This window comes from Esox lucius, chromosome 13 (genome assembly GCF_011004845.1).
Source record: "Esox lucius isolate fEsoLuc1 chromosome 13, fEsoLuc1.pri, whole genome shotgun sequence".
Lineage (NCBI taxonomy): Eukaryota > Metazoa > Chordata > Actinopteri > Esociformes > Esocidae > Esox > Esox lucius.
The window spans coordinates 32,147,070-32,167,822 of NC_047581.1; the positions used below are offsets into that span (position 1 = coordinate 32,147,070).

At 44.7% G+C, this 20,753-nt stretch overlaps 3 protein-coding genes across 3 annotated transcripts; 1 reads left to right on the top strand and 2 right to left on the bottom strand.

Moving 5' to 3' along the window:
• Positions 1-64: 64 nt before the first annotated feature.
• elac1 (elaC ribonuclease Z 1) lies at positions 65-2,734 on the bottom strand. The gene is made up of 3 exons (XM_010877004.5): positions 2,338-2,734; positions 1,319-1,795; positions 65-1,014 (listed from the first exon to the last, which is right to left on the bottom strand). Exons 1-3 carry the CDS (start codon positions 2,492-2,494, stop codon positions 536-538), a joined length of 1,113 nt encoding a protein of 370 aa, XP_010875306.2. The 5' UTR covers positions 2,495-2,734; the 3' UTR covers positions 65-535.
• On the top strand, positions 2,711-4,184 carry aptx (aprataxin). Its single transcript, XM_010877003.5, has one exon. It carries the CDS (start codon positions 2,919-2,921, stop codon positions 3,984-3,986), a length of 1,068 nt encoding a protein of 355 aa, XP_010875305.1. The 5' UTR covers positions 2,711-2,918; the 3' UTR covers positions 3,987-4,184.
• A 476-nt stretch (positions 4,185-4,660) lies between these two features.
• Positions 4,661-20,753, bottom strand: me2 (malic enzyme 2, NAD(+)-dependent, mitochondrial). The gene is made up of 15 exons (XM_010877002.5): positions 20,551-20,753; positions 17,007-17,145; positions 15,646-15,779; positions 13,849-13,998; positions 13,549-13,624; positions 12,359-12,520; positions 11,990-12,203; positions 11,329-11,426; positions 9,450-9,563; positions 9,064-9,175; positions 8,739-8,881; positions 8,415-8,517; positions 7,735-7,805; positions 7,538-7,636; positions 4,661-6,894 (listed from the first exon to the last, which is right to left on the bottom strand). Exons 2-15 carry the CDS (start codon positions 17,118-17,120, stop codon positions 6,736-6,738), a joined length of 1,749 nt encoding a protein of 582 aa, XP_010875304.1. The 5' UTR covers positions 17,121-17,145; positions 20,551-20,753; the 3' UTR covers positions 4,661-6,735.

Below are 20,753 nucleotides of genomic sequence, written 5' to 3' on the forward strand. Positions count from 1 at the left end.
ACAGTCCCACCAATTAGATTACACAAATTCAAACTTTATTCGTAGTGCACAATGTTACATAAAATGCATTTCAAAGTTCTTAACCGGTAAAATGGATAAAAGGAGTTACACTACTAAGTCATGATTTAGACTAAAGTAAATAAATACATTCATGTAAAGACAAAACATTTTACAAGAAAATATGATTTGACAGACCAATGCATATGAATAATGCGTACAAATAAAGACATTTATAAAAAATGTGAAACTATTAACGACATGGAGAGAACTAGAACAATTTTAAAACAATAAATGTCATAACGTATTGTAATTTGAATTGCACCATTCCATCTAGGTGGATTCCAACACACAGCGAAGTTGTTTATTCTTTTAGCGTGAAGAATCCTATCAGGGAGTACAGCTATGATAACATGTCAATACTTGTTTTCTTTTCAATTCAGACAGTCAACAAATATTCCCCAGACACCATACATTCATTATTTCAGTCACAACCTCCTTGGCGCTGTTGTGAACAGCTTTCAATTAACTTGAAACCTCAGTGAGGCCTCGCAAGCGGTATCGGTATAGTAAGAAAGTCCTCCGCTAGGGAAACCTTTATGTCCGTGCCCTGCAGTGCTTCCTCAGCTTGCCTCCTGAGCTCCGAGACATCGTCCTCATCGCCCTCTTTGTGCTGCCCAGCCGGTTTGTACCTCTGACTGAAATGGTAGAGCACCAGTGACCGTGCGCTACAGGCCAACGCCACTGCTGCCGCCATGCTAGGTGTGCTATGCCCATGGTCCACAGCCTTGTCCCTGTGTTCATCTGACAGGGTGGCCTCATGCACCAGGACGTCCGCTCTGTGACAGGCTCCCAGGGGCCCCTCGCCCAGTAGCGAGCTGCAATCCCCTAAAACACATACTTTTCGTCCCGGGGTGGCTTTTTCCAGCACCTCAATGGGATTCACCACTTGTCCAGTTTCTAATGTCACCGACTCGCCGGCTTTCAGTCGACCATAGAGAGGTCCGGGCTTCAAGCCTGAGAGAAAGACAAGCAGGTTTCAATTTACTTCAAAAGTGAGTGACATGAAATTTGCTAGTCCCACTGTAGTCTTCTTATCAGTTTCCTCTCGAGACGTATTTTAAAATAGATTTTAAAATACACAAATCATATTTTAAAATATTTTGTTTCAGTGCATTCTATTGATTCGGTAGATTTAAATATACAGTTTAGGCCTTTCTCCTATGAAACAACATATCTACAAGGGGGGTAATCTGAGAAATCAACAGATATGACAACATATACAGTACTGTAAGTTAAGCCACAGTGAACACGTGATTACCAAGCTCTTTCAGTAGCTCCGTTTTCAAACGCCCAGGCCGATCATGTTCTTGAACAGAGAACCCGAATGAGGGTACACGATGGAACAAACGGAACGCCTTCACAACAAAGCGCTTGTCCTCCAGCAGAACATAGCAGTCACTACTGACATCCAGGGCTATCGTTCGGCCGGGGAGCTCCTGGGAATGGAGACATCCAGAATCTGCTGTGACTTCAGGGCTCAGATGCCCCTCTGGAGGACACTGGTCGGTGGTGGATTCAAGCTCATGTACTGCGTAGGGGAAAACAAGCTGGGAGCTGGTGAGCTGTAATGCCACCCGGAGGAACTGCCGGAGACCCCGGGGGCCATAGATGTTTACACATGTTGGAGGCTGGACGGGAGAGGGGTTGAGGTTTAGGCTCACAGTGCACAGTAGCCCCGGAAGACCAAAGAGGTGGTCACCATGCAGGTGAGAGATGAACACGTTGGTGATTCTGCCTGTAAGGAAAACGTGAATGTGAGTGGATAAATCGGAGAACCGCTTCATCAGTAACAGTCGATGTTGATGTTTTAAGATGCTGGATAGTCAGTAAAGTGGATTGTCTGTAAACTGGGTAGCTTCTACTAGAACTACATGATAAGTGTCACCTTATTAGTTATCGGATATTGACATGTGGAGCTGTAGTTGCGCACTGTAAAATATATATATATTTTTTTATTTTATCGACAGTTTCGTTATGTTTAGCATAAGGAACGATGCGCAACCACGACAAGTACACTACACTAGAAGTAAAGAAACAATACCTTAGTTGCGGTCTAATAAGCTATACACTTTGTAACTTGTTCATCAATCACTTGATAGACCAAACCATAGTTTCACAGTCACATAATTACTCTAGCCCTGACCAAAAAATCAAGATAGTTGGACACTCTCTACAGGAATACTTTTTTAGTCCGGGACTAGTCTTAATCTATTTCCGGACAACCGCCACCTAGTGTTGATAAGCTAACTGGCAAAGGCTTAAAAACGGTGAACTTACTGGACCTCAACTGACTCTTCATCAATTGAGTTTGTGTCCCTTCTCCACAGTCAAACAGCCAACATTCCCCTTCTGTTCGAAGCACCATTGCAGAAGCACCACGATGAGGAGAAGGGTATGCCGATCCAGTCCCCAGAAAAGTTAAATCCATCGTCATCGTGCAAACAATTTCATTAAATGAACACTGAAACAGCGTTTGGCATTACACCACGTTCAAAACAACTGCGAAATAAAAGATCGGAACTGTCAAAATGATGCAAGGGGAATAACCTAATCAAGTGCTTTCAAGACTACCGGGAACTTGGGGGGAAACGACAACCGACTGGGAACATCGTTTATAACGTTCATCCAATTTGAAACTCGGACAACATTGTAGAGCTCCGATTCAACGACGTTAAGGAAACTAACTTCAGTGACTAACCTCGTTATTTTTCCTGTTCCTAGTCGTTTTGAACGCGGCATTAGATCAGAAACCAGGCGCGTGTGTATGACGCAATTGCCAGCGACGCCGACGAGTTTTGCGTTGGCGTAAGTGTTGAGAGGCACGGGCAACGTAAACTCATTCTACAAACGAAAAGAGCATGTCTATTTGTTTGCTCATCAGCAAAGATGGAAGACATAAACCGATTCAGCTACCGCACCTACAGACTGTTGTACTCGGTCGGGGTCCAGAAACAACGATAAAAGACAAAAAATGTTCCAGGGAGCAAGTTGAGCTCAGGGCGGACTGCAACAAAGAGTGTGTCAGTGTAAAACAACTTGGTGCCAACCCCACCAGTGTGGACTCCAAGATGGTGGGCAAAGGCAATCGGTTGGTGATGAGGGCTGGCCAGCAGCTGTATGTGGTCAATGCGCTGTACCCGTATACTGTGTGCTTCAAAGAGGATGCATCCCCGTGTCAGGATAGCACAGAGAAGAGTGTTGGGGCCAAGAGGCCCCATGGGCCCTCTTCAGTGGATGGGGAACTTTACAAAGAGCCTTCTGGAAACAAAGTACCAAGGGGAGCACAGGACTCCACGCATTGCAAACACGGAGGGTCCACCAATTCACCACCGTCCAAATTCAACCCGAATCCTCACACGGCGGTGAAAGCGGAAATGTTGGGACACTGGAGCCAAGGTTTGAAATCCTCAATGCAAGATCCCAAAATGCAGCTCTACAAAGACGACAGAGTAGTAGTCATCAAGGACAAGTATCCCAAGGCACGGTACCACTGGCTGGTCCTGCCCTGGGAGTCCATTCCCAGTCTGAAGGCCCTGTGCAGGGAGCACTGCAACCTGTTGAGGCACATGAACCAGGTGGCGGACAGGATGGTACAGCAACATTGCCCCGAACACGACCTGCTGAAGTTCCGCCTGGGCTACCATGCCATCCCCAGTATGAGCCACGTTCACCTCCATGTGATCAGCCAGGACTTCGACTCGCCTTGTCTGAAAAACAAGAAGCACTGGAATTCGTTTACAACAGACTATTTCATAGATTCTGAAGAGGTCATTGGCATGCTGGAGAAGGACGGGAGGTTCACGCTCCAAGAAGGGACAGAGGAGTTGTTGAAATTACCTCTTCGCTGTCATGTGTGTGGTGCTGAGTTGTCCACTATACCGAAACTTAAGGAGCATCTGAAATGTCACCCCTATGGCAGACCGTGACACGAATAGAGATTTTTTAAAATAAAAAATACTTGATGCTCCTTAGCCGGTTGTAGAAAAAGCAAGTCTATGTAAAACTAGTCTATTTTACTGCTGGAAATTGACAAGTTTTCTTGTTCCTTAAATACATCCCCTGTTTAAATACTTGGAAAGCTGTATGGAGGTTTTGTAAAAATAAAAATGTTCCTGCTATCAGTATACAATGTCTTTCTTTTTTTCAGCTCAAGACACAAATTAGAAATTTCATGTTCTTCTGTTGGAAAAAATGCTCCTCTGTTGACCTAAATTACAAAATTCTGGGGTTATGGAGGTCTTCTCAACTCATAACCCACCACTGAGCTGCCCAGGAACCACTTTGGATCTGATCCATAATTTAAGAACTTTAATGTTCTCCTTTACAAAAGTCTATACTTCAGAACATAACAGTTTGGTTAAAAACTGTTGTCTTGCAACAATTGCAAAATCCTCTGTTACAGATCCAGACAGGGATTTAGAGAAAATGTAAAGTGGCACAGCAAGTACATAACTTTTTCTATATTGTACCTAATAATTTTAGCGTGAGAAAAATACATGGAAGGGACTGACTAATCCCATTTATTGGTGTTGATCAGGAATATAGACTAGTTTGGATTGATAAACATTTTCACAGACCCAAAAGAAGTACAACAAACAGCAACTGGTAAAAAGTCATTTTAATTCTGCACTTGTAACAGCACACACACAATCTGGAACAGCTTTGTGCTAAGGCCACACTGCGTAACAACAAAGAATGTATACGCTCACAAAGGAGGAAGGAACATGGGTGAGAGAACAGTTTTACCAGGACATTTAGGAGTGAAGGGTGAAGAACAATGACAAAACAAAGCACCACATAGTACACAATACAGACAAAGTAGTATTTTCAGTGGCAGACCTAGGGCGCAGGCATACGGACCAACACAGCCACTGAATGGGACAAAAATTTATTGATGCACTGGAAAGTCAACAGGTCTAAGATGGTACATTAGTGATTTAGACATGTTTGATCAACCAGAAGGGAACTGCCTAATAATAATAATACAAGATATATAATTAGCCTATATATATCTCAATACAGAAATAGCATCAGCTGATTCATAATACATCTTTTCATCTGCTGTGTTACATTGTTCTTTGGCTATGTAGGTGCTGAACAGTGAGGAGTGTATAAGTGGAGTTACCTCGCCTACGCAGGCACTTCAGTTCAGATGGATAGAAGCCAATCATCTGTCTAAACACTCTCAAAAGTCTACAGACCTGCGAATCTTAACTTTAGCTGTCTTTTTCAGCTTGTTTATCCAAATAACCTTTTCGCTTTCATATCCTCCTCCTCTCACCCAGGGAAAACAGCTCTGTACAGCTCTGTTTTAAAACGAGGCTAATGGGTAACAAACTGAAAAGGTGTTTGGAAAACGTATGCAGCCTTGACATGTCTGACTGCAGTGTTCAAGACATTTATATTTTAATCAATGGATCTTATATCAACCACAGCAATGCTGCTGCATCAGGCTCTTTGTACTGTAAAACTGTGCGAATGCCCATGAAACATAAAGACACTTCAGCAAGTGAATCTTCTGTAAAGGAGTGTGGTCTAATGGGTGGTTCCACTGTGCGTGGCCTTTAGTCTGGAGAAACTCCCTGTGATATGATCAGAAGAGTGCGTTGATTAGCTGGATTACGGTGCAAAAACATATGGTCTGTTGAAAATCTTTTCATTCGCAATGGAAACCATTTACTCTAGGAATCAAACGGAAGCAAAGAGAGCAAAACAGACAAAATGAGAAGGAACCTTCCACAATTTGTCCAATAATGTCTTGCTTTCATTGCAAATAGTTTGCCGTTTGGAATACATACTCTCGGTTACCAAATATTTTGCAACAGAATATTTTTTGCACCAGAATCTGAATAAATACTAAGAATCCAATTAGGGACACTTTGCAGATAAAGACATGGTTGATGTAGTTGTCACAGTTCATTTCCCTACATATCAGCTATTAGGAGCCATTTCACACCGCCATGTTAACTCACTGCAAAAAACACACAAGTGCTTAAGTAACATATAATAAACAAGACGTATATATTACACACAGAATATTATTTCATGTGGGGATGTGCATTTCTTAAAATGGCAAAAGCCTTTCAACTATCAGTTATAATATTTATCCGATATTGTTGCATAAACATTTTAACTAGTAAGCAAGGTCTCCAAGGCTTGGAGTAATCTCATACAGTATGTTGGAGTAGCTATACTTCTCTATACTAGTATCCTTCTCTATACTATTAAAACAAAAAACAACACACAAAAATGAAGAGTAGGTTAAAAATCCAAATAAATAAATAAGAGCATAAAAATATTCTGTTTTTTTTTACTTTTGAACTGCCCTATTTGTCACCGGCAACTAAATTTTGACAAACACATTAATTTAAAACAGTCTTAGGCACTCTGTTGAAATTTGAAATCCCGACTTGGCCCTTGAGCGAAACTGCTTGCCCACTCCTGCTAAAAAAGCCATTTAAATTGTCCTCCCTCCCACCTCCAAGTCTTTCCCCATGACCCCAGTTTGACCCCTCTCTCTACCTAACTGTTGTCTTTGTGCATATTCATCTTTCGTCTCAAGTCACGTTCTTTTTTTTGTGTGTACCCCAAAACGTAGTGGCTGTTTTTGGACAAAAGGGAAGAGAGACGCTGATAAAATCCTGATCTTAACTCCCCCACATCAGGCCCAGGACTCTAGTGATCTGGAGGGGGGTTCATCCCTTTCCACTCATATATGTCGGGGAGGAATGAGTCGTAGTTGATGTTCCATACTGTTGACCTGACGAACTTGTCCTTGTCCTTGGGCTCTGGGTAGCGGAAGGCCATGTTGTTGGCGTACACAAACTGGACCACCTGCAGGGGGAGACAGTGAGATGCCGTGAGAACACTCACTCCCAAGTCACTGATATAAATGAGAATGTTTTCCACTTAACACTTAACTGGTAAAATAAAGGGGAAATAACAAACGGTTCATGAAGGACATTTATTTACCTATTCAAAGGGAGTGTCCGATCTCCCCATGTACAATAATTCTGCTGCACTTAAATCAGGGGTGGGCAAAGGTGTGTTAAAAAAACAACCTCTAGACCAATCTTAGACATCTAAATCGAAAGTACATAGAAATTATTGTGGATCTAAACCTCCCTTTTCACGTGAGGCCGTCCGTTGACTTTAAAAGCCTGATATGGCCGCGATATGAAAGGTTTATTCCACCTCTGACTTAAAGATTACATTTACGAGACGAAAGGTTTAGCCCACCTCTGATTTAAAGATTACATTTACGAGACGAAAGGATTAGCCCATCTCTGACTATAAGATAACATTTACGCATACATTCTTTTTGACCAAAATTATACTCTGACAGTAGCAGAATCAGTGTGTTTTTCATCTCATAACCACCACTTTTACCATGGTCATATATTAAAGAACAACTGCCTACGTTACAAATGTATTTCCTCATAATGTATTTGACGAACAAGAAACTTGAGTTTTGTACCTTAACCGCCATCTGGAGAGAGACTTCCCTGATGTTAGACAGCGGGGGGTAGAGTCTCCCCTCCGCCAGCTCTTCGTCAGTCAACTGGTCGGCCAGAGTCTGTCAGAACCAGGTGAGGAGAGACGACCTATGGATTAGTGAGTGTGCAAGAGACAAAGAGGACAGAGGAAGAGAAATCCTGCAGTTGTCTATCTGACCTTGGCGGCCTCCAGGAAGACTGTGTCACTGATGTGTCTCACACCGCTGAGGATCACAGCCAAGGCTACACCTGCAGAGAGAAAAACGTCATTTCTATTTCCCTTCCCCTCAAACCTTTCAACGTTCAACACACACCCTGGGACAACCTTTCCGTTTCCAGACGCCCTCCGTTTCTTAGAGCAGTGTGGCGGTTATTCACCAAGAATAGAGTAATTGATCCTCTGCAGCCCACAGTTAGCAGATGATACCCAGTCAGTTAAGTTACCCAGTCAGTTAAGTTACCCAGTCAGTTAAGTTACCCAGTCTGTTAAGTTACCCAGTCAGTTAAGTTACCCAGTCAGTTAAGTTACCCAGTCAGTTAAGTTACCCAGTCTGTTAAGTTACCCAGTCAGTTAAGTTACCCAGTCTGTTAAGTTACCCAGTCTGTTAAGTTACCCAGTCTGTTAAGTTACCCAGTCTGTTGTTTATAGTCAGTTAGCAACTGCTGCTACACTCTTTCCCTGGTTAACCACCACAGCATAACGCATGCAATAGCATGTCATCAAAAACTATGTCTCAGGTTCTGTTTTGGTTTATCCAGTGTGACACGTATCCACGCCCATCAGCTTTTCACGGCCACTGAAAGCTCCTGAAGACGTCCTCAGCGAATGCTGAGGCAAGACCCTGCCGTCCCGCCTACCTGGGAATATGTAGGCGTTGTTCCCCTGTCCGGGCGTGAACACACGTCCGTCAGCCAAGGTGACCGGGTCGAACGGACTTCCGCTGGCAAACAGACACCGGCCCTGGATGTGAAACAAAGCCGCGGTCAATGAGTGCGTGTGGGATCACACGCGACCAAGTACCGTGCAGCTCAGTTGATCGAGCACATCGCCTGCAATGCCAGAGGTCGTGGGTTCGATTCCCACGGGAGACCAAGTCGGGAAATGCATGCAGTCATTACTGTTAAGGACAGGGGGTTGTCTAAATGACTAAAATCTAAACCAGAGAAGGACCCGGTGTTTACGTCTGTAAGGGTGTAGGCTTCTTCTGCTGTGCACTCGGCCTTGTTGGTGGGGTTGCTCAGGGCGAAGACGATTGGCCGTTTATTTAGGGTGCCCATCTTTTTGAGGACATCGTGGGTAAAGAGGCGTCCAGCTCCGGACACACCTGTGAGCAGGTAAAGGAAAGCCAGGGTTACCATGTTTCTACGGTGAACACACAGGAAAATGTACACAGACCTAGTTTGTTTTGTGTCGTGTACTTTACATCTAGTAACATCATGTTTTCGCTGTACAACACGGTGTCATCGTTGTTAGTATGAAGAAGACAATGGGGAACAGGAATTTTACCAACAATGGCTGTGGGTTGGATGACATTGACTGCCTCCAAGAAGCTCTGAACATTTCCAGGCCCTTCGTGAGCAAAGACCTCCTGGTTGCTGTCGATTTCCTGGGTTCGGCCCTACAGGGAATCACAGAGAAAATAAAACCGAAATCAGAATCTATTTCTCAATGCAATCTGAATGGGGATGTGGAACCAGTCTCACACACACACACACACACACACACACACACACACACACACACACACACACACACACACACACACACACACACACACACACACACACACACACACACACACACACACACACACACACACACACACACACACACACACACACACAGGAGAAGTGAAAAAGGGCCAAGGATCTCTCAGTAAACTGGGTCCTAACCTTCACTAGAAGACCATACTTGTCAAACATCCAGATCTTCTTCCTGGCTTCAGTTTGGGTCAAACCTTTCTCCACCATGGACATGGTAATCAGGTTGGCAATACCCAGGGCAGCCTGAAGGACAAACAAATTATTTATTATTCAGCTGACAAAAATATGACACGGGCGCCAAAACAAATGAACAAAATGACAAGTAAACATACAACGTACAGTGGGGAGAACAAGTATTTGATACACTGCCGATTTAGCAGGTTTTCATAGGTACACCTCAACTGTGAGAGACGGAATCTAAAAATCACATTGTCTACATTTTTAAATAATACATTTGCATTTTATTGCATGACATAAGTATTTGAACACTTACCAACCAGTAAGAATTCCATCTCTCACAGACCTGTTAGTTTTTCTTTAAGAAGCCCTCCTGTTCTCCACTATTAACCTATATCAACTGCACCTGTTTGAACTTGTTACCTGTATAAAAGACACCTGTCCACACACTCAGTCAAACAGACCCCAACCTCTCCACAATGGTCAAGACCAGAGAGCTGTGCAAGGACATCAGGGATAAAATTGTAGACCTCCACAAGGCTGGGATGGGCTACAGAACAATAAACAAGCAGCTCGGTGAGAAGGCAATTATTAGAAAATGGAAGAAGTTCCAGATGACGGTCAATCTCCATTGGTCCGGGGCTCCATGCAAGATCTCACCTCGTCGGGCATCAATGATCATGAGGAAGGTGAGGGATCAGCCCAGAACTACACGGCAGGACCTGGTCAATGACCTGAAGAGAGCTAGGACCACAGTCTCAAAGAAAACCATTAGTTACACACCAAGCCGTCATGGATTAAAATCCTGCAGCGCACGCAAGGTCCCCCTGCTCAAGCCAAGGAATGTCCAAGGCTCGTCTGAAGTTTGCCAATGACCATCTGGATGATCCAGAGGAGGAATGGGAGAAGGTCATGTGGTCTGATGAGACAAAAATAGAGCTTTTTGGTCTAAACTCCACTCGCCGTGTTTGGAGGAAGAAGAAGGATGAGTTCAACCCCAAGAACACCATCCCAACCGTGAAGCATGGAGGTGGAAACATCATTCTTTGGGGGTGCTTTTTTGCAAAGGGGACAGGACGACTGCACCGTATTGAGGGAAGGATGGATGGGGCCATGTATCGCAAGATCTTGGCCAACAACCTCCTTCCCTCAGTAAGAGCATTGAAGATGGGTCGTGGCTGGGTCTTTCAGCATGACAACGACCCGAAAAACACAGACAGGGCAACTAAGGAGTGGCTCCGTAAGAAGCATCTCAAGGTCCTGGAGTGGCCTAGTCAGTCTCCAGACCTGAACCCAATAGAAAATCTTTGGAGGGAGCTGCCCAGCGACAGCCCTGAAACCTGAAGGATCTGGAGAAGGTCTGTATGGAGGAGTGGGCCAAAATCCCTGCTGTAGGTCAAACTGGTCAAGAACTACAGGAAACATATGATCTCTGTAATTGCAAACAAAGGTTTCTGTACCAAATATTAAGTTCTGCTTTTCTGATGTATCAAATACTTATGTCATGCAATAAAATGCAAATTAATTACTGAAAAATCATACAATGTGATTTTCTGGATTTCTGTCACTCACAGTTGAAGAGTACCGATGATTAAAATTACATGCTTTTTACATTATTACATTATTCTACATGCTTTGTAAGTAAGAAAACCTGCAAAATCGGCATTGTATCAAGTTCTCCCCACTGTATATGTTCACATGGCATTACTTTACAACACGCCACAGTATATCAATCTGTGTGAAGGAAATACAGACTCATCCCAGTCATTAACCATGTGTACTGATTGCCAGGGATATAAACACCGGTGACAGAAGTAGCAGAGTGGCCTACCTCCCCTGCTCCACAGAACAGGACCTTGTGTTCGGTGATTGGTTTTCCGATGGCTCTCTGAGCCGCCAGGAGCCCCGCCAGAGCCACGGCTGCAGTGCCTGAATGTCACAAACACACGCCAAACCTGCCATCAAACACACACCAGGCCTGCCACCAAACACACACCAGGCCTGCCACCAAACACGCTCCAGACCTGCCACCAAACACGCTCCAGACCTGCCACCAAACACGCTCCAGACCTGCCACCAAACACGCTCCAGACCTGCCACCAAACACGCTCCAGACCTGCCACCAAACACGCTCCAGACCTGCCACCAAACACGCTCCAGACCTGCCACCAAACACGCTCCAGACCTGCCACCAAACACGCTCCAGACCTGCCACCAAACACACACCAGGCCTGCCACCAAACACACACCAGGCCTGCCACCAAACACACACCAGGCCTGCCATCCAACAAACCTTCCAGTCTCTGAAATACTTCAACACCATGCTTTTAGTCTGCAGGGAGTGTTAGGTCAGAGGGGTTGACAAACAGGTTGCACCGTAGCAAATAGTGAATATGGATCGTATATGACGTGATGTTTGCTGTTCACTAATTCATACACACTGACTACCATGTGAATGTGACGTGCCACATTCACTGGGAGTGAATTCAAACCTTGGATGTCGTCGTTAAAGGTGCAATATTTCTCGCGGTATTTCCGCATCAAGCGGAAGGCGTTGTGATTTCCGAAGTCTTCGAACTGGATCAGGGTGTCCTGGCCATACTTGTCCACAACTGCCTCCATGAACTCATCGATGAGGTCATCATAAAGCTGGGAACGATCCCGCTTCTGGTATAAACCCATGTAGAATGGGTCCTTCAGAAGGGTCTGGAATAATGAGTTTGGTTAAAGGTAGCATACATACTGCCTGACGTAAATAACGTAATTATATTTGGTCAGGAAACGAATAGCAAACATATTGGTAATAAATTTTAATGCTCATTCTGAAAAGGCGTGGTGTGATTGGTGTTTTTCTGGCCAACCTCGTTGTCGGTTCCCACGTCAATGACCACCGGGAGGCACCTCTCAGGTCGGATCCCAGCGCAGGCGGTGTACAGGCACAACTTCCCCACGGGGATGCCCATCCCAAACACCCCCAGGTCCCCCAGGCCCAGAATCCGCTCCCCGTCCGTCACCACCACTGCCTGCACAAACCCACAGGAAACAACAGGTTTCTAACCCCAAACCCACAGGTCACAACAGGGTTCTAACCCCAAACCCGCAGGTCACAATAGGGTTCTAACCCCAAACCCGCAGGTCACAACATGGTTCTAACCCCAAACCCGCAGGTCACAACAGTGTTCTAACCCCAAACCCGCAGGTCACAACAGGGTTCTAACCCCAAACCCGCAGGTCACAACAGGGTTCTAACCCCAAACCCGCAGGTCACAACAGGGTTCTAACCCCAAACCCACAGGTCACAACAGGGTTCTAACCACAAACCCATAGGAAACAACAGGTTTCTAACCCCAAACCCACAGGTCACAACAGGGTTCTAACCCCAAACCCGCAGGTCACAACAGGGTTCTAACCCCAAACCCGCAGGTCACAACATGGTTCTAACCCCAAACCCGCAGGTCACAACAGGGTTCTAACCCCAAACCCGCAGGTCACAACAGGGTTCTAACCCCAAACCCGCAGGTCACAACAGGGTTCTAACCCCAAACCCGCAGGTCACAACAGGGTTCTAACCCCAAACCCGCAGGTCACAACAGGGTTCTAACCCCAAACCCGCAGGTCACAACAGGGTTCTAACCCCAAACCCACAGGTCACAATAGGGTTCTAACCCCAAACCCGCAGGTCACAACAGGGTTCTAACCCCAAACCCACAGGTCACAACAGGGTTCTAACCCCAAACCCACAGGTCACAATAGGGTTCTAACCCCAAACCCAAAGGTCCCAACAGGGTTCTAACCCCAAACCCAGAGGTCCCAACAGGGTTCTAGTCAGGGCAGCAGGTATGGACTGAAACAGCTCGGGATGACCCGGTTTTACTTGGCCGGTAAAAAGTGCTCGTTTTGACTTTCCTTTGCAAAATGTTTCACTATGGTGTGCACTAATGAATGCCTCCCCCTCCCAGGACTGGCAGAGAAAATGCACCATTGAACAGCAAGGGCTGCATCAGCGTGAAAATTCATGTTTCAACTGCAGTGCAGGAACTGTGCCACTTACCGCCACATTGTTCTCTGGCCAGTTGTCCAGAATGGTGCGAATGTGTCCTCGGTCCAAGATAGATATGAACAGGCCTCTGTGGGCAAACCAATAAATGTGACTGCCTTTGTGTGAACCAAAATCTTAACATCCCAAGAGACATTTTAACAACCTACAAAACAGAGCCATCAAATCATGTTCAGCCAGTCTAAATTAAAAGCCTGTATCTACAGCAAAGGAAAAATGTTTTACACGTTCTCTCCAAAGATCGTGAAGGGGGTCATAACTAAATAAACAGAAAAATACAGCTGGAGCTCTTACTTGGGTCTCCGGAAGATGTGACCGTACTGTGTGCAGGCCAACCCCACGGTGGGGGTATAGACTATGGGCATGAGGTCCTCTATGTCCTCCATCAGCACACGGTAGAACAACTTCTCGTTCCTCTCCTGGATCCCCATCAGGTAGATGTACCTGACAACAGTAATCGTTACAGTCCAGTTACAGGTGAGTTATATTTGTATCTAGATTTTATGTGATTGTGCTACTTGATTACACGGGGGCGTTGTAGTTTGATTGTGTAAAGTGATTACACGGGAGCGTTGTATTTTGATTGTGTTAAGTGATTACACGGGAGCGTTGTATTTTGATTGTGTTAAGTGATTACACGGGAGCGTTGTATTTTGATTGTGTTAAGTGATTACACAGGAGCGTTGTATTTTCATTGTGTTAAGTGATTACACGGGAGCGTTGTAGTTTGATTGTGTTAAGTGATTACACGGGAGGGTTGTAGTTTGATTGTGTTAAGTGATTACACGGGAGCGTTGTAGTTTGATTGTGTTAAGTGATTACACGGGAGCGTTATATTTTGATTGTGTTAAGTGATTACACGGGAGCGTTGTAGTTTGATTGTGTCAAGTGATTACACGGGAGCGTTGTAGTTTGATTGTGTTAAGTGATTACACGGGAGCGTTGTAGTTTGATTATGTTAAGTCAGGGATTCCCAAAGTGTGGTACGCGCACCCCCAAGGGTACGCGAGCTGCCACCAGTGGGTGCGCGAGAGGAAAAATTTAATGGCCGGTCTGTTTTTTTAAGTAGGATTTTCCCATACAATAAAAAAACATGAACAGTAAACATTTACATAATCGCTTTTATTTTAAATAAAAAACTATAATTATATTTGTTTTATTTTTAGAAACGTAGAAGAAGACAGCTGCTGTCTTCTTCTACACACTGCTTTTCTTTTTTGCACTGCAGCCGCTACTATAAGCGTGCCGACTCGTTTCATTTATTCATTCCATATACATATAATAAATATGCTTAACTGGCTGAAATGAGGGAAACTGTCAAGTGGGACGTCTAATGATAAAGTTGTTAGTCACGAAAGAGGAAAGGAACCAAGAGAGAGTGAGGATTTGGAGGCAAAATGGACGGAGAAAATAGAGAAAGAAAATGAGCGGGAGTCAGAAGTTGCAGTTTGATTGTGTTAAGTGATTACACGAGAGCGTTGTAGTTTGATTGTGTTAAGTGATTACACGAGAGCGTTGTAGTTTGATTGTGTTAAGTGATTACATGGGAGCGTTGTAGTTTGATTGTGTTAAGTGATTACACGGGAGCGTTGTAGTTTGATTGTGTTAAGTGATTACACAGGAGCGTTGTAGTTTGATTGTGTTAAGTGATTACACGGGAGCGTTGTAGTTTGATTGTGTTAAGTGATTACACGGGAGCGTTGTAGTTTGATTGTGTTAAGTGATTACACGGGAGCGTTGTAGTTTGATTGTGTTAAATGATTACACGGGAGCGTTGTAGTTTGATTGTGTTAAGTGATTACACAGGAGCGTTGTAGTTTGATTGTGTTAAGTGATTACACGGGAGCGTTGTAGTTTGATTGTGTTAAGTGATTACATGTGAGTGTTGTAGTAGGATAACTGTACCGCTGCAGACTCAGTGGCAGTAAATGTGTGACAAGAGGATTTGACTGAAGTTGACGATTTGCTGTCGCTTAAAGTCTGTTTTCCAAATGGCACCCTATTCCCTGTCTACCTCTGACAGGAGCTCAGCCTCTGGTGCTCAATAATAGGATTTGGCATAAAACAATGCAGACTGGTGCCTGTTCTCACTTCTCGAGTGGGTCTGTCATCTTCTTCAGGTTCCTCTGGAAGCGCATGGCCTGAATGTCCTGAGTCTCAATCTTGGGTGGCAGAAGACCCTGCAGACCCAGGATCTGCCTCTCCAACAGTGTGAAGGCCATGCCCTGGAGGAGAAGGACAGAACATTATGAGGACAGGATGAAGACATGCCCTGGAGGAGAAGAACAGTATCAGGACAGGATGAAGACATGCCCTGGAGGAGAAGGACAGAACATTATAAGGACATGATGAAGACATGCCCTGGAGGAGAAGGACAGAACATTATAAGGACATGATGAAGATATGCCCTGGAGGAGAAGGATAGAACATTATGAGGACAGGATGAAGACATTCCCTAGAGGAGAAGGACAGAACAATGTTAGGACAGAATGAAGACATTCCCTGGAGGAGAAGGACAGAACAATGTTAGGACAGAATGAAGACATGCCCTGGAGGAGAAGGACAGAACATTATAAGGACATGATGAAGATATGCCCTGGAGGAGAAGCACAGAACATTAGAAGGACATGATGAAGACATGCCCTGGAGGAGAAGGACAGAAAATTATGAGGACAGGATGAAGACATGCCCTGGAACAGAAGGACAAAACAGGATGAGGACATGCCCTGGAAGACAGAACATTATGAGGACAGGATGAAGACGTGCCCTGGAGGAGAAAGACAGAACAGGATGAGGCCATGCCCTGGAGGAGAAGGACAGAAGAGGATGAGGACAGAACAAGGACATGCTCTGGAGGAGAGGACGGGACAGGATGAGGACATGCTGCAATGACAGTTTAGAGACGGCTGGTGTTGCTAGAAGAGCGACAGCGTGCCAAGGCGTTCCTGTGCTAGAATCCATACCTTTGCATTTGCATGTAATGGACATGAGTGTCTGTTTGTCTGCTAGGCACACAGGCCTGGTCTATATCCTCTCCCATGAACCTCTCACCTATCTGGAAAATTAAAACCAGGCCGGCGGGACATGGAATCCCAGGTCACATTCTAAGGGGGAAGGACTGGGAGGTGTGTCCTGGAACGCCAATCAGGAAGTATGTTGGAGCTTAGGAGGACCAGCCCTCTAAGGGTTTTTAGGGGAATGGGTGTGGGGGGTAGATGGATTATGGGTTTGGGCACGTGCCAAGTACATTCTGTCAGTCGGACGGCAGGGCTACCAAAGAGAGGATTGGCCTGGCCTGTTGATTGGCCTGGCCTCCATTGAAACCCGAACCAGTGCAGAGACACATGGGAGCCTAACATTCTCCACACAGATAGAGGCCAGCCAGGGGGAAAGGGGAGGGGCTACAGGAGTACTGTGGGCAGCATAGATATCAGAGTAATAATGTAAAGTACCTTGTTGGTGCGGGGGTTCAGCATTAGAGGCTTGCCCTTCTCTTTGGTGTGAGTCCAGCGGCACGCGCTCACACAGGGTCGCAGTGCCATCGACGCCCTCAGTCTGGACAACATGGCATCCGGCTGTGGTTATCAGGCCCTGCATGGTGACAAACAGAAGATGTACTACACCAGAAGTGGACCACTGGAACCCGGAGCTGTATGTCAGAGGTCGAGAGACAATGCATAGCCAGTACTTCATATAAACAGGTTGTGGGGTGGAGCTGTCTGGTTGGAAACTTGATCAAGTTAACAGTACTGCCATGTTTATTGCTGGTTTATAACTAAGCTGTTAGCTTACACTTTTCAACTGCCATTTTACACTTTCTACATTTAATGAAGGCCACTGATGTCCACAGCATCAATAATTGTTTTTATCTTGAAAATAGCCAGAAAATAAATTACGTTTTGTGTTTTTAACTTTAAGCCCAAGTTGTAACATTCCTTCAGCTTGTGCTATTGTCACTGACCCATTCTCAACTGTGTAACACAATCTGAATGACACAGACATGCCTGGATATAGATGCAGACAGAAAGACAGATAGACAGACAGACAGGGTGCTTGATTGCATCTGATGAAGTCAACACATGGTAATCTGGAAGAGAGAGAAAGTAATTCACTGAAAATTAAAGCCTTGGAAAACCTTCCTAATCCCCATTGGAAAAAAATGCTCTAAATAAAAGCCTCACAAAAAAATCTAAGAAAAAGGAAGTCCTTCTGCAAAATCTGAAGTGGTTGTTTGCTTTGGGAACTGGTGAATGGGAAGGTTGGCCCACACTGTTAGGAAGGACAGTTTAAACACTGACTGTCACACACCGAAGCCCCACTCACTTCCCAGTGCCATCTTATTAGATAGTTTATTGTAGCTGGCATGTCATGCAATGTCTCCAAACGAAAAACAAAAGCTGTGCTCTGACGTCCGTACTACAAGCAGTGCTCCTCTAAACCCATGGTTTCTTTCTGTATGTTGATGACGAATTGCAGGGCAGGCGTAATCACGCCAACAATTTTTCTGTCGTATTTCACAGTTCTTAACAGACTTATAAATAGCTGGGGAAAAGAGAAACAGTGGTGTTTGAATGCCTCAGTGACCAGTACACTAAACGTTTCATGCTCTGAAAAACAGCTTTGGCATCGGCGCAGCAAAACTGTGGCAGGAGAACCATTACAGAGTCTCGTCTGCCGCTTATCAGGGCCACCTTGCCCCCCCAACACCATCACTCTCATTCACCTGTGTCACCATCATCACCATCATCACTGATCTCCTGTGGAAAGCAGACAGCTGTGCTGTCAAAAGCTTGAACAGAAAGGGCAAAGACAAAACACCGAAAGGGACAGGCCAAAAAGAATCAACACACCAGCCCCTGAAGACAGCCATTAGCTCAACACTGGACATGTACAGGTGCCATTAGCTCAACACTGGACATCTACAGGTGCCATTAGCTCAACACTGGACATGTACAGGTGCCATTAGCTCAACACTGGACATGTACAGGTGCCATTAGCTCAACACTGGACAGGTAGTGTGACATTACCTCAACACTGGACAGGTACAGGTGACATTAGCTCAACACTGGACAGGTACAGGTGACATTAAATCAACACTGGACAGGTACAGGTGACATTAGCTCAACACTGGACATGTACAGGTGACATTAGCTCAACACTGGACATGTACAGGTGACATTAGCTCAACACTGGACATGTACAGGTGCCATTAGCTCAACACTGAATGTTGAACCCTGAATGTTGAATGGCTGGTAGCTGAGTTGCTAGAGACGATATAACACCACACAACTGCTTGATGCACTAATTGCGTTGGTAACCAGATTATAATAACAATAAGGTCTCTCAGGGTTTCCTAGCACACTGCCAATATTCCACAGCTAAGAGCTGTGTCCAGACAGTCCCAAGAAGCATGGTGCCTAACCAAAGCTCTTAGCCATGGTATACTGGCCATATAGCACACTCCTCGTGCCTTATTGCTTAAATACAGCCTTGTTGCTTAAAAAAAGGCTTGTCCTGCAGTAGCCTCAGACCTGAATCATATGACCTTGCTGATGAGGCTGCATTTCTGGCAATTCCTGAGCACTTCACTTTCTGTTGGAGGGAAGTGTGACAAGTCACAAAGTCGCAGGGGAACTAAGAAAAGTACGGTGACAACAGGTAGCAATTTGACAGTGGAGAGTCGTGGGTCTTTCTTTTTGAAAAACTCACAGACAGCTGACAGAACGGATGCCAAAATACGTTTATGTGATTACACAAAATGTCGTTCTGAATTTGAGCATACATTAGACTTTTTCATCATCAGTCCAACAGGAAAACTACAAAATAACAGGAATATGTCCCACCACGTGTGTTGTTATAGCCTGAACGGAGAGAAAGTGCAAATAATGGCTCATTGTGTGTTTAAATATCAGCAGGAACAGTGGCATCAAAGTGAAGCAGAAGAGTAACCATGTACACTCCTCTGACTAGGCAAACATAAATAGTACCAGAGATGTGTCATTTAACAAAGGAATGTGTCCACCTGCATTGGTGCTTTGGTATATAATAACCTTCAGATCTTAGCATATTTTGACTTACAAAGGGGAGGGCAAATTTGACCTTTAGGCTTTGAGAACTCAAACAAGACTTGCAACACAAGAGGCATGGTTTCATTCAGGATATCCTAATGCCAACTAAGAGCCAGTGGTTGAGTCACACATTGCCTTTGTTCAATGCCATGACACAATTCATTTTAATATACCCCTTTGCCTCTTTTATGATTCTAAGTGTATTGTTGTAGGTTATGCATCACCTGGAGCAGAGTACACTGGGATAGGCCCGTCATGAGCTAAGACAGACGTTTGGTAGGTTAGAATGGGCTGGGTGAACAGGCAGAAAAGACTGAAAATGTAGAATGTATCTTTGAAAATTACCAGGCAAGTCATTAATTCTCTTGGAAGAATAAAACAAGGATGATATATTTTTTCTATGATCTTTAAATTATACAAACTATTATAGCCAGGCAAACTCTTAAATTATAATTGCCCTTTTGAAATGGGATTCTTAACCCATTGGCCTTTAACCTTGTCCCTCTGCCATTTTGGAACTGGTTATTTTGGTCACTAGCTGGGTAGCCTACACCACTGGTCTGAATGGATGCCTTTTTAATATAATATTTTTGCGACACCCTATTGAACATGGTTTTGTTACAGTAAGCTACAGTATTTAGCCCGGTTAAGCTAACGTTAGCAAGCTAACAACAATTCCGACCAGACAACACAACTACACGTATTTATCTGACACCTAAAATGCAGCTAGCTAGTGAGCTACGGAAAACAAGTTCCATGGTATATTCACTCATATACTGTCTGTAGACATAAAAAGCAGCAATAAAAACACAGACAACACAGCCCTTTTATTAGCTAACGTTAGCTTGGCTAGCTACTGTAACGTTATTGAATAAAGTAGCCACCGGCACTGAATGTTTGACTTTGTGGAGGAAAAAAAACGACTTACCTCTGCTTTTCTGTTGTGTGAAGTAGTGTTTGTTCCAGTCCCTTACAGTTAATATGGCATATTACTGCAAACGTTTTCTGCAAAATATTTCTACAGTACAGAAGTGTTAAGTCACCGCTTCGTTCCTTGACAGCCCGGATACAGACGACTGACAGATGCGAAACAGAAAAGATGAGACCGCAGGGGATGAGACCAGACTCAGC

Excerpts from the sequence above, each read along its gene's own strand:
- elac1 (XM_010877004.5), bottom strand. The coding sequence starts at position 2,494 with ATGACGATGGATTTAACTTTTCTGGGGACTGGATCGGCATACCCTTCT. Across the intron at positions 1,796-2,337 it reads GAAGAGTCAGTTGAGGTCCA|GCAGAATCACCAACGTGTTC; the intron begins GTAAGTTCACCG and ends TTTTCCTTACAG. Across the intron at positions 1,015-1,318 it reads GGAGCTACTGAAAGAGCTTG|GCTTGAAGCCCGGACCTCTC; the intron begins GTAATCACGTGT and ends TCTTTCTCTCAG.
- aptx (XM_010877003.5), top strand. The coding sequence starts at position 2,919 with ATGTCTATTTGTTTGCTCATCAGCAAAGATGGAAGACATAAACCGATT.
- me2 (XM_010877002.5), bottom strand. The coding sequence starts at position 17,120 with ATGTTGTCCAGACTGAGGGCGTCGATGGCACTGCGACCCTGTGTGAGC. Across the intron at positions 9,564-11,328 it reads TGTTCTGTGGAGCAGGGGAG|GCTGCCCTGGGTATTGCCAA; the intron begins GTAGGCCACTCT and ends TTTGTCCTTCAG. Across the intron at positions 6,895-7,537 it reads CTCTCCAGATGGCGGTTAAG|GTGGTCCAGTTTGTGTACGC; the intron begins GTACAAAACTCA and ends CTCCCCCTGCAG.